Source organism: Cnephaeus nilssonii (genome assembly GCF_951640355.1).
Source record: "Cnephaeus nilssonii genome assembly, chromosome: 13".
In the NCBI taxonomy this organism is placed as follows: domain Eukaryota; kingdom Metazoa; phylum Chordata; class Mammalia; order Chiroptera; family Vespertilionidae; genus Cnephaeus; species Cnephaeus nilssonii.
Window position 1 is genome coordinate 60,657,160 of NC_137084.1, and position 12,184 is coordinate 60,669,343.

The 12,184-nt window shown below is 42.5% G+C and overlaps 1 protein-coding gene across 1 annotated transcript in view; it reads left to right on the plus strand.

Moving 5' to 3' along the window:
* HEPHL1 (hephaestin like 1) overlaps window positions 1–12,184 on the plus strand; it is a gene marked incomplete at its 5' end in the record, with an annotated part of 57,959 nt that overhangs the window by 18,826 nt on the left and 26,949 nt on the right. Inside the window, 7 exons of the mRNA XM_079787131.1 lie at window positions 2,074–2,286; window positions 3,361–3,540; window positions 4,932–5,186; window positions 6,793–6,961; window positions 9,277–9,416; window positions 9,562–9,693; window positions 11,532–11,743. Coding sequence (XP_079643257.1) covers window positions 2,074–2,286; window positions 3,361–3,540; window positions 4,932–5,186; window positions 6,793–6,961; window positions 9,277–9,416; window positions 9,562–9,693; window positions 11,532–11,743 — 1,301 coding nt within the window. The remainder of the gene's footprint in view (window positions 1–2,073; window positions 2,287–3,360; window positions 3,541–4,931; window positions 5,187–6,792; window positions 6,962–9,276; window positions 9,417–9,561; window positions 9,694–11,531; window positions 11,744–12,184) is intronic.

The following is a 12,184-nucleotide window of genomic DNA, read 5'->3' on the forward strand; positions in this document are numbered from 1 at the left end:
CAGGAACTGGTAAGTTTCTTTTTATTAGACAAAGAAAGAATATAACCTAATTATATCACCTAATATATATAATAACACAGATATTTTAATATAACCTAGATATAACAAGGAAATTCAGAGTTACCCTTAATACTGAAGAGATCTAACTAATTAAATCAATCTCCCGATACTTTTATATAGGTTTTGTTCTCAGACTTTATCTTTTTAGTATTATATTGTATATGGGTATAAGTTGAAAAATAATTCATATTTTTCAGATTAAAAGAAAGTTTTACATAAACATAATACATAAAAAGAAAGTATGTAGCCCTAACTGGTTTGGCTCAGTGGATAGAGTGTCTGCCTGCGGACTGAAGGGTCCTGAGTTCGATTCTCGATTCTGGTCAAGGGCATGTGCCTTAGTTGTGGGCTCAATCCCCAGTAGGGGGCATGCAGGAGGCAGCTGATCGATGTTTCTCTCTCATTGATGTTTCTAACACTCTATCCCTCCCTTTCCTCTCTGTAATATATTTAAAAAAGAAAGAAAGAAACTATTTAGCCCAGTTGGCGTGGCTCAGTGGTTGAATGTCCACCTATGAACCAGGAGATCAAGGTTCGATTCTGAGTCAGGCACATGCCCAGGTTGCGGGCTCCATCCCCAGTGGCGGGGGCGTGCAAGAAGCAGCCAATTTGTGATTCTCTCTCACCATTGATGTTTCTATCTCTCTCCCTTTCTCCCTGAAACCAATAAAAATATTTAAAAAAATAAAATATGTAAAAATAAAGTGAATAAATATGTTAAACAGTTCATACACTATATTCCCAATAATTTTTGGGGAGGTATCATAGTACAGTAGGAAGTCAGACACAACTAGATTGAAATCTGGCCCAGCCACATGCTAATGTGTTACCTTGACTCGATCTAAAAGAAGGTATTAATACACACCATATGGGGTTGCTGTGAGGAGTGAGGTAATATACACAAAGTACCCACTATGCTTGGCACATAATAGGCTCTTTGCTGGTATTCTTCTCCAAAAATCAAACTGTGATTCATGGTAGAATTCATTTAAAAGGTAATGTTAGATTTTTAGTTATATCTTTTCTGCGGCTTGCCTTGGATACACTGGCTCTTGCTGCCTTATTCGAACTTGCATTCCTAACACCAGCACATTTGCTGGCCTCTGGTCAATAGCCAATACAGGGTTGTTGAGTGACTTAATGAGAGAATGGGAATGAACTTGGAGTGTTTTCACATCCATCTTTCTCTCAGCCCTCACCCTCCAGCCTTCTTCTCAGGACCATCCCAGTCCTCCCAGTCTTTCGAGGCCCCTCAAATCCCACCTCTGTTACGAAGCTTCTGATCATGATAACTTGCGCAGGTTGATCTGCCTTCTACCCAGGTGATTTTCAAACTATTTTTAGGGATGGACCTTCCTTAATGGAAAAACCTTGTGCAATCTTAGTTTATAAAACAGAGAAATGGAATGCCACGCCCGTGTGCCCCACCCTTCTCTGTGGTGGAACCTCCACCTTGCATAGACCCCAAGTTACACAAAACACATCACCCTGCTTTATCCTCCAGGGGACCTATGTGTTGATAGTTCATAGTTCACATTCTTGTCTTCCCCGAGGAACTGTAAGATCCCTGGACGCAGGAAGAATGCCTTCACTCTCTTCCTATATTTTGTGAGACCTCATATAGGTGCTGACTCTGTTCTAAGTGCCCAAGAGGTGTTTGTTATTTCTTTTGCTGCTTCTCCTTTCCTCCTTGAGTTGATGTTGAGTGGATTGCGCGCTTCCTGATTGGTATAGGAGGCCTATCAGGAGGGGTCCTAGGAACACCTTGGAAGCATCTGGGTCTTGTGCAGGACCGTCATATACATGGTCATCTAGTTCTCACATCCCTCTGGGGTACACAGTAGCATTCCAGCTGTACTGATAGAAAATTAAGGCACTGAGAATGTAAGTGATTTCCTTCAATCTCAGAGGAAATAAATTTTTAATTCATATGTGTTTGATTCCAAAGCTCTGGCCCTAACCACGATAGCCTGTGGTCTCTGTGTTTAACTGTGTTTTCTCTTTTCTTGGAAGGAGCCTTGTACCCAGATGGGACGTCTGGAAAGAACAAAGATGATGATATGGTTCCACCTGGCAAAAATTACACCTATGTCTGGCCAGTGAGAGAAGAATATGCCCCTGCTCCAGCCGACGCCAACTGCCTGACCTGGGTGTACCATTCGCACATCGATGCCCCTAAGGACATCTGCTCTGGGCTCATTGGCCCACTGCTGGTGTGCAAGGAAGGTAAGGGTGTGCCCCCGCCCCCCGCCCCCCACACACACAACCAAGTAGGCTGTTCCCAGCTGTGATAAAAAGTGTGCCTACATTTCAGGTCTTGTCTTGCCTACCTCCTCTGCTTCATGTGGAATGTGCCTCTTCTTCCAAACTTTCTATAAGATGGGAGAAATTCTTCTAACGCAGAAGATCAGTCTGACACCATAGCAGGGGCAATAATTCAGACTTCTAAGGACCACCATAGCCTTCTGAAACATAAATGCTTTATTTTTTTTTTAAAGAAAAAATAAGGACATTCTCTAGTAATAGCAGTTAGTACCTCACTGACACCATGCACAAGAAAATGAAAAAAAAAAATGTAGTCAAATGTCCAGGAATGCTTTTACTTCTTTATTTCACCCACATATTCATGCTGCTATTTCATTCCCTATTGGTTTGGTGTGACTGTGTTCTGTCCATAAAGTTGGCTTCCTTCCGCGATGGACAGATTTCTAGGTCTGCAGTTGTGAAGATTTCTGTTCTATGACTTTTCTTTTCTGCGGTTCTGTCATTTTCATCAAAGCCCTTCACTGCTTCTATGTTGCAGATTACTATGGTACATATACACTGAGTGGCCAGATTATTATGACCTCTGAACGCATAATAATCTGTCCACTCAGTGAATATCCTATATAATAAAAGGCTAATATGCACATTGTCCCCTCGAGCAGGAGTTCGACCAGCAGGCAGGCCGGCCAACCCCTCCCCCTGGCCAGGCTGGCTGGACCCACCCATGCACGAATTCACGCACCAGGCCTCTAATATATATATTATATTAATAATAATCTGTCCACTCAGTGAATATCCTATATAATAAAGAATGACCAGGGTCCTGTGGTTCTGCTCGCCTCTGCAGGGAAGTCTATATATATATATACTGAGTGACCAGATTATTATGCATTCAGAAATCATAATAATCTGGCCACTCAGTGTAGGTCTTTGACAGACCTCACACTTATGTGACACCATTGGCAGGAAGCAAAACTCATCTTGATTTAGTTTACTCTGAACTTCTTTCTCTTCTCTTTTCAATGTGTTTGATAGGTGTCCTGAACAAATATTCAGGGACAAGGACGGATGTGGACCAAGAGTTCATCATAATGTTTACCCTGGTGGATGAGAACCAAAGCTGGTACCTCGATGAAAATATCAGGCATTTCTGCACTGAGCCTGATTCAGTTGACAAAGAAGATGCTGTTTTCCAGAGGAGTAACAAAATGCATGGTAGTGTCTCCCATGTTACCAAATACATACGGACCACCTCTGTGTATTTGGTGGTATGAGGGTTGCAAAAACACAGAAATGCCCAACCTAGTTTTCCAAGATTTGTAACTTAGTGATGAGAATGGTTAGAAAGTGAAATGAAACATATTAACACATTACGTGTCAGGACCCGCAAAAATCTGAGAAGGAACAAGACAATAGATAAAAGCTAAATTGCGTATGATAAAGCTATGGTACAGCAAGTGGAAGGATTGATGTTATAATCGGGAAAGAATCAGGAGGTGACCCCAGAGGATGGGTGGACAGAAGAAAGAAGAACAAATCATCATCCTATAACAATCCTGTGATTTACAGCCTCTTGTTTTATCCAGGAACTATTTTCTAAGCAGCTGCTAAACATCAAGAATGATGCTACACCCAGAGTTAAATAACCTCTTGTGAATTCATGTTTCCCCAGACATTCTTTAAATCAACAACATCTATTGAGCATTCACTATGTGCCATAAGTCCTTTCTAATCAGTACCTTTTCTTTCCATCTTGCTGTTTGCTTTTGTCACTTACATTAGGTAGTTACTATGTGCCAGGTTTTCTGCTAGGTCCTGGTAGCTGTAAGATAAGGTTGCCAGGGACAGAGTCAGTGGGGAAGGCAGATATGCAAATGAAGGATTGGGAAAGAGGTGGCCGACCAGTCCTGGAAGTTTGAGAGGCACTGTTTACTCCTGATCTCATTGTGCCCACACAGCAGCTCCAAGGCTGTTTTCTCGTGTGCCGATTACCATTTTTATTGGGTGCTTTTCTCTCAAAAAGACCAATACCTTTCATTCCCTTCTGGGACTATCCTACATAATAAAATGGTAATATGTAAATTACCATCACTCCGCTACGCCCATGATTGGGCCAGCAGGAGGCGCAGGGGGCGGGACTCAGGGTGGCCGGGGTAGCTGATTGGGCCAGCAGGACGCTGAGCTCGCGGCGCCACTGGCGCCGCGAGCTCAGCGTCTGTGTCATGGCTGCCCCGGAGGCTTTCGGAAGGCCTGGGGCACCGGCGGACAGACACACAGCCGGCTCCCCCGCGATCAAAAGCCAAAGCGGGGGAGCTGTCTGTCTGTCTGCGCCGACGCAAGGCCTTCCGAAAGCCTCCGCCGCGCGGGAGGCTTTCGGAAGGCCTGGGGCACCAGCGGACAGACAGCCAGCTGGTACACCAGGTGCATGATTAAATCATGCACTGGGCCTCTAGTATTTTATAAAAGGAGTTTTTCTGCACAAAGTCATTGCGGTCAGTGATCTGCGCTGATTTTCCAGCTGCGCTAGAGAATGAATGACCAGGGTCCCGTGGTTCTGCTCGCCTCTGCAGGGGAGTCTATTCCTCTCGTGTGCTTCTGTGTTTCAGCCCTCAATGGATACCTCTTTGGGAACTTCCCCGAGCCTGAGATGTGCGCTGGTGAATCAGTGTCCTGGCACCTGTTTGGGATGGGGAATGAGATAGACATCCATTCCATCTATTTCTATGGTAACACCTTCATCAGCCGAGGGCATCGGACGGACGTTGTCAACCTGTTCCCAGCCACCTTCCTGACAACAGAAATGATAGCCGAGAATCCTGGGAAGTGGATGATAACCTGCCAAGTCAGTGATCACCTACAAGGTAAAGGGACAAAGACCAGTGTGAGAAGCTTAGACTAGAACAATTAAATCACACGGTCAATGGTGCTCATTCAGTGACCGCTGTTATGTGTTACGTTTATTAATTAAATATTAAATATTTAGGAAAATGCACAATGCTTATGTGACAGCCTGTCAACAGGTATTTGTTGATCCCCTTCCTATGAACCACGTGAGAGGTGATTGAAAGAAATATGGCCCTCAAAGAATCTGTAGTCTAATAGTCACTTGCAAAATGACTAACATTTGAGGCAGAATGATAAAGGCTCTTTGGGTGCCATAGTCATTTCTCTAGAGCGATCAGAGAGGCTTCCTGAGGAGTTGGCTCCTACCCTGAGCATGGAAATATGGGTAGGAATTGAATAGGTGAAGGGAAGGAAGACTTTCCAGGTAGAGGAATCAGCATGGACTGGGGAAAACATGTTCTCTATGAGCAACTGTAATCAGAATAGCACATTTTTAGCACTGTCAAGGAATTTGTAGATAATCTGGATCAACCCCCCATCCTATTCTTCAATTTCCTTTGGAGCATCTATTTTTAAGTAATTGTAGCAGCCCATTTCATTTCTGGGCTGCTCTGTTAGAACATTCTTCTTCATATGCAAAATCCGATGAAAGGTGTGCAGTAAACATTTGTTGGCTTAAATGCCTGCTGAATGACTTGGTCCTGGTTCTTTGGAACCACATAGAATAGGTCTTTACTTAGCTGGACCCATGCTTGAGGTGTGGTGAGAGAGAAGCCTAGAGAGGCAGTTTGGCCCCAGTGGGAGCAGTTTTGAAAGGTAAGGGTAAGGAGGCGGGACTGTGTCTAGAAGGCAATAGTGAGTCCTTCTAGATCCTTAGGCACAGTAGTGACATAATCAGTGATAGTATTTATCTGTCATTGTGCAAATTTATCACAATATTATTGACTGTTATATTCTCCTTAATCTTTTCATCTATCCCCCAACTGTCTCCCCTTTGGTAACCATCCCTTTGGTCTCGGTTTCTATGAGTATGTTTTTGTTTTGCTTGTTTGTTTTATTTTGTTTTTTTAGGTTCCACATGTAAGTGAAACTATATGGTATTTTCTTTCTTTGTCTGACATTTCATTTAGCATAATATCCTTTAGGTCCATGGAAATACCAAGAAAATACCATATGGTTTCATTTATAATGGAATATTACACAGCGATAAAAAAGAACAGTCTTGTATTTATCCTTTATTTTTAACTTTGTTTATGGTCCTGTTTTCTGTACATAAGATGTTGTTGTTGTTGTCTTATATATTTCTTTTTATTGATTTTAGAGAGGAAGGGAGAAGGAGAGAGAGAGAGAAACATCAATGATGAGAGAGAACCATTGATCGGCTGCCTCCTGCACGCCCCCCACTGGGGATCGAGCCTGCAACCCAGGCATGTGCCCTTGGCTGAAATCAAACCTGGGACCCTTCAGTCTGCAGGCTGACACTCTATCCACTGAGCCAAGCCGGCTAGGGCTGTACAAAAGTTTCAAATGTTTTTTCATGAAGTCAAATCTATCAATCTTTTTCTGTATGATTTATTTTGTGAGCAGTTATACCTTGGCTGATGGTTTTTCTCTGTTCTGCAGCTGGTATGCTGGGGCAATACAATGTTGGTAACTGCAAAAAGGGTATTTCTCATCCCAAGATGAAGGGTCGACAGAGGCGCTACTTTATAGCAGCTGAAAAAATTCTTTGGGATTATGGTCCTCAAGGTTATAACAAATTCAGTGGTCTTCCCCTAAATGCCTCTGGCAGGTAAGCTTTTTTGATGGTGTTTCTGAGCCTCTCATAAATGTGGCATCTTTTGGCCTTTTCCCCGAGATCTCATTCATATTCCCAGCACTGCTCTTATGAGCACATCTTATGAGATGACATAATGATACCACTTGAGGAGTTCTGAGCCCTGGATATACTGCTGAGAATTGGCAGACTATTTATTGCTTCACAATTTTCTGGCTAAATCAAAACACCAGTTTCATTCATGCAGTCATCAAACATTTCTTGAGCAATGTGCAAATTACAGTGCTAAGTGCCATGAGCAATACTAAGCTGACAGAACAGAACAAAGCCTCTTTGTACATATGGAGCAGACAGTTTTGAAAAGGGAATAAGACAGGACTCTTTCAATGGAGATGACCTGGCAAGGAAGGTAACCCTTTTTGGTTCGAGGACAGCCTGATATAAGCCTCCCTGTACAGTAAAATGCCATTTTCCTTCAAAATCTAGCACTAATGTCACCTCTTAAGTGAGGCCTGCCCTGAGTCCTGAGTCATAATTGATAATTTTCTCTCTTGGCTCCCACAGAACATGGAATGGGATCCAATGGTTTATTGAGTGATTGTGGATTCCTATTAGTTCTTATTGTAGAATCACATGCAATGATGCCTGTGAAAGCATTTAAAAATGTACATTGTAATACCAAAAAGTACTGCTATTACCCTATAATCCTTTTTGTTTGGGGAAATTTTTTTTTAAATTCTCTTTGTGATCAATAAGATACCCTTTGTTTTTTTCAATGTAGATTTCATTCATTCATTCATTCATTCATTCTTCCACCAAACTGCTGATACACTTGATCCTTGTGTGTGAACCATATATGAAAAACTCTGATATCAGCATTCTCTACTGACCAGTATTTCTCCATAAACAAAATAATGAGAATTAGTATTGAAAATTGTATCTTAGAAGCCTTACAGAGTATGAAGCATCTTTTAAAATCTGAAGTTAGATTAAGCTGTATTCAATAGATATTTAATGTAATGTATGAAAGCACAACATACACTAAGTGACATGAGGACACAAGACGATCTCAGACAATGTCCCCACCCTAAGGTGGAGAAAGAATCTGTATGCACAGAAGAGAGGTAACTGCCAGTTACAAATAGGAGTGAGTTGTTCAGTCAGTTCTCTGGGCATTCAGAGAGAACTAAGAGACAGGAACCCTTCACAGAGGAAGCGGGACCTAAGCAGGGCCATGAAGAATGATAGAGTTTGTTACACAATAGTGAAATTTTAGATGTAGGGGTTCATGCAGCACCTTCTATGCAGGAGAGAGTGATTAGATCAGAATGACTGGAGAGGGTGGATATGTATAGGTGAGTAGGCATTTACATAGAGAGAACTGGAGCAAAATAAACTGGATATCAATTGCAGAGGTCCTTTAACCCTCATTTGATTGGCAATTGGAAGCAAATGACAATTTTGAAACTGGTATTGGACAGTGCAAATTGCCATTTTGGAGGTCAGTGTTGCAGTAGTGTGTATGCTGAGAAAAAACTGAGCGAGCCTGTGTGAAATAGAGGATGGAGAGTTAGAGATTCATATAATAGTCCAAACACAGGTGATGAGGGCATGAACTGGGTCATGGCAGCAGGAAGAAAGGAAAGAAAAAGATGAAGAAAAAAAAGGTGCTGAAAAGGAAGGGTGCATTAAAAGGTTACAAATAAACAAAATAAGGGGGGTAATAAACAGCCTGTGTGACCGCAAGAGTGATGGTACCATTGACAGAAATAAGATAATATAGAGTTAGTACTAGTCAGAATGTATAGTATTATATTTCACAACTTTGAAGTAGTATTTCATGTATGTAGCTTCTATAATAACTCTCCATTAATTAGACAATTTGATTAACTAGACACTCCATTCCTTAATCATGCCAGATATCAAAGAGCTTACGATATGCAGAGATATTCATATTGACATCAGCAAGAGAGAGAGGGTTTGCTTATTCTGCAAAGAAACCAGTTAGCTCTTTGTTACTTTGTAGGACACCATTCTGGGACTCCAGTACCGGTAAGGAAGGAGTTACCTGTGCCTTCTTCTTCTTCGGTTGCTGGACCTTTGGGGAAGAAAGTGCAGTGGCTAAGAGAGAAATGAGCTTGCGCATCATCCAGCTTTTGATGACTTTTAAGGCTGACTATTCCTGGGAACTTGGTTGAAGCCTGTTTTGTTGTTTCTTGGGAGATGGGTGTGTGAATGGACTAAAGATCATAAAACCAAGCTCCATATCGAAGGCAGCTGTGGTGGATATCAGAGATGTGTTCTCAGTCAGGTTCCTACTCTCTCCACAGTGACTCTGAGCTCTACTTCACCCAAGGGGACAACAGAATAGGAGGAAAATATTGGAAGGCTCAATATATAGAGTATGTTGATGCAACTTTCACGCGAAGAAAGAGACTCTCTGAGGCAGAAGCCCATCTTGGAATTCTTGGTAGAGTAAAACCATCCGGCATGTTTTGGATGGGGGAGGGGAGACGTTTTAGCAGGCATGTGCATCTACGTGGAATGACTCTTCTTCTCTTGCCTATATTCACGTCTCTCTATTTTCATCCTCTTCTCTTGTTGGTATTTTTCAGGCCCAGTCATCAGGGCAGAGGTGGGCGATACCCTGTTAGTGACCTTTGCCAACAAAGCTGACAAAGTCTACAGCATTTTGCCGCATGGCGTGGTCTATGACAAAGCCTCTGATGCAGCCCCCAACATAGATGGTAAGTCTCGGCCTCAGCTTAGGGAGGAAACAGGATGAGTATGCGAAGGACTTAGAACGGGACAGAACAGGTTCCAATCCTGGTCCCTTCACTTACCAGCTCAGTGAGCTTGGGCAGTTAATTCTACTTTCTAAACCTTATTCTTCTCACCCATCAAATGCAGATAATGGCACTCAACTCACAGGGCTTGGGGAAGCAATGCAGAGAATTCAGGACGGAGTCTGGCCCACAGTAGGTTCTTAGGAAATGTTAATTCCTTTTTTCCCCCCTTAGTAATGTAATAAATCTCAAAGCAAGCCGCTTTCACAGTCACCCCCACTTCTTTAAGGTGAATAACTTTTCTGCTGCAGGTTACATGGAATTCTGTGGGTGAAGGATGAGGGGGAAAATGTTTCGTTAAATCAAAATTTTATACATGGTCTTCGCTCCAAATCTACCAACAAAACATTTATTTGTTTATTTATTTGTTTATTTTATTTTACTTTTTTGTTAATCCTCACCCAAGGATATTTTTCCATTGATTTTTAGAGTGGAAGGAAGGGGGGGGGGGGAGAGAGAGAGAGAGAGAGAGAGAGAGAGAGAGAGAGAGAGGAGAGACACACCGGTTGGTTGCCTTCTGCATGCCCCAACCAGGGCCTGGGATCAAGCCTGTAACCAATGTACCTGCCTTTGACTGGAATCGAACCCGGGACCCTTCAGTCAGCGGGCTGACACTCTATCCCCTGAGCCAAATCAGCTAGGGCCAAAATATTTATTTAAAACTGTATTATGTGCTTATCATCATCGATGGCTTCTCCCCATCACAGAGTAGGTGACACAGACTCTCTGTATGTAAGGGAGGCAGGTTCTGCCCAGCAGCTGCAGGAAGTGTCCTTTCCTTCATGACACTGCTCCTGGGAAACTCCAGGTCTCCTCGGAAGCCTTCTCCATCGCTGCAGCTGACATCATAGCTGCCTGGGCTACCTCTTCATGTCCAGTGTGAGGCCAGGCCTATCCAGAGCTGGCTTTGTGGTGATGAGGAGGATAGAGGATGAAGGAATGGAGAGAGAATTCCTCCTCCCTAGGCCCATCCTCGCCCTCCCTGCTGCAGTATCTCCTGTACCTGCACTCTCTTCCTTGGTTAAAATGCTCACAATGACTTTTTGTATGTGTCCAAAAAAAAAAAAGTGACAACCCAAATGTCTATATTTTCTATTGTTTAACTCAGCAAACTTATAGGGCACCTTTTTTTGCAAAGCCCTAGACAATATGCAGAGTGGCTCTGTCTAGCAGGAGAGATTCAACGTGTTCATTGCCATGTAATGTGAGGATTAAGTGCACAGTCTTTAGAATTGAACGGCCCTGGGTTTGGATCCCAGATCAGCCTTGCAGCCTTGAACTTTTCTTATAGTTACTTGGGTTATTTTCTAGTTCAACCTTCAAGATTTTAAACTCTTTAAAGATAGGCCTTTGCTTAACTTTTTGGGATATATTTTGCTGGGCCAAATGTAATATATTCCACATAGAAGGCACTCAGTAATATTTTATGGCTACATTTAATTGCTAAATGGGCAACTATCACTTTTTAAATATATGCTAAAGCTGGTATTTGAGTAAGAGTAGCATCTATGAAAATAACAAATGTAATCTATGAAGAAGACAATCCTTTGATAGAAGCTTCTGTCTCATGAAACCTAAGACTGTGGCAGTAGCTTCCCTTGATAGATACATAAGCAAAATCAACTGTCCTTCTTTAAAACATATCAGAGAGAGACACCTTGGGCTGGAAGACCCAATCTGACAAGCTTAATAATGTTCCTGGTTGTTGCTTCGAGTAATTGTTTCGTTTATTTCCTCAGGATTTGTGAAACCAGGGGCACATGTTAAGCCGGGTGAAACCTTCACGTACAGATGGACAGTGCCTGAAAGCGTAAGCCCAACAGCTGGTGACCCTCCCTGTCTGACCTACCTTTACTTCTCAGCAGTTGAGCCAATCAAGGACACTAGCGCTGGCCTTGTAGGGCCTTTGCTAGTCTGTAAAAAAGGTGCTCTCAATGCTGATGGGACACAGGTAAGTCAACAAATGTTACCAAGTTCTTCTCAGGGTTGTATGTAGGAAAAATCAGTAATATGGTTAGAGGTTAGATCATAATACAGAGTTGGTTACAAAAAGCAATTCCCCCTTCTTCCTCTTGAAATTGACTTCTACACAATGGGAATTTTATTTTTTTTTGGTAAATTTACATCTGACGTTCCTGAGTTACAGATGCCCACCCAGAAACCCAGGATTTCTGCTTGTTGGCTGGAGTTTGGTGGGTCTCTCCCTGTGCATTGCTTTGATTCTAGAATCCTTTAAAATTACACGAAATGCAAATTGGGATCCTTTCTTCTTGGACAAGGTTACTCAAACCTGGCCACCCATTGGAATCACCTGGGAGCTTTTAAACATCTTTTTTCATGTGTTCCAGACCAATCCATCAGAATCTCCAGGTGATTCCAATGAGCAGCCAGG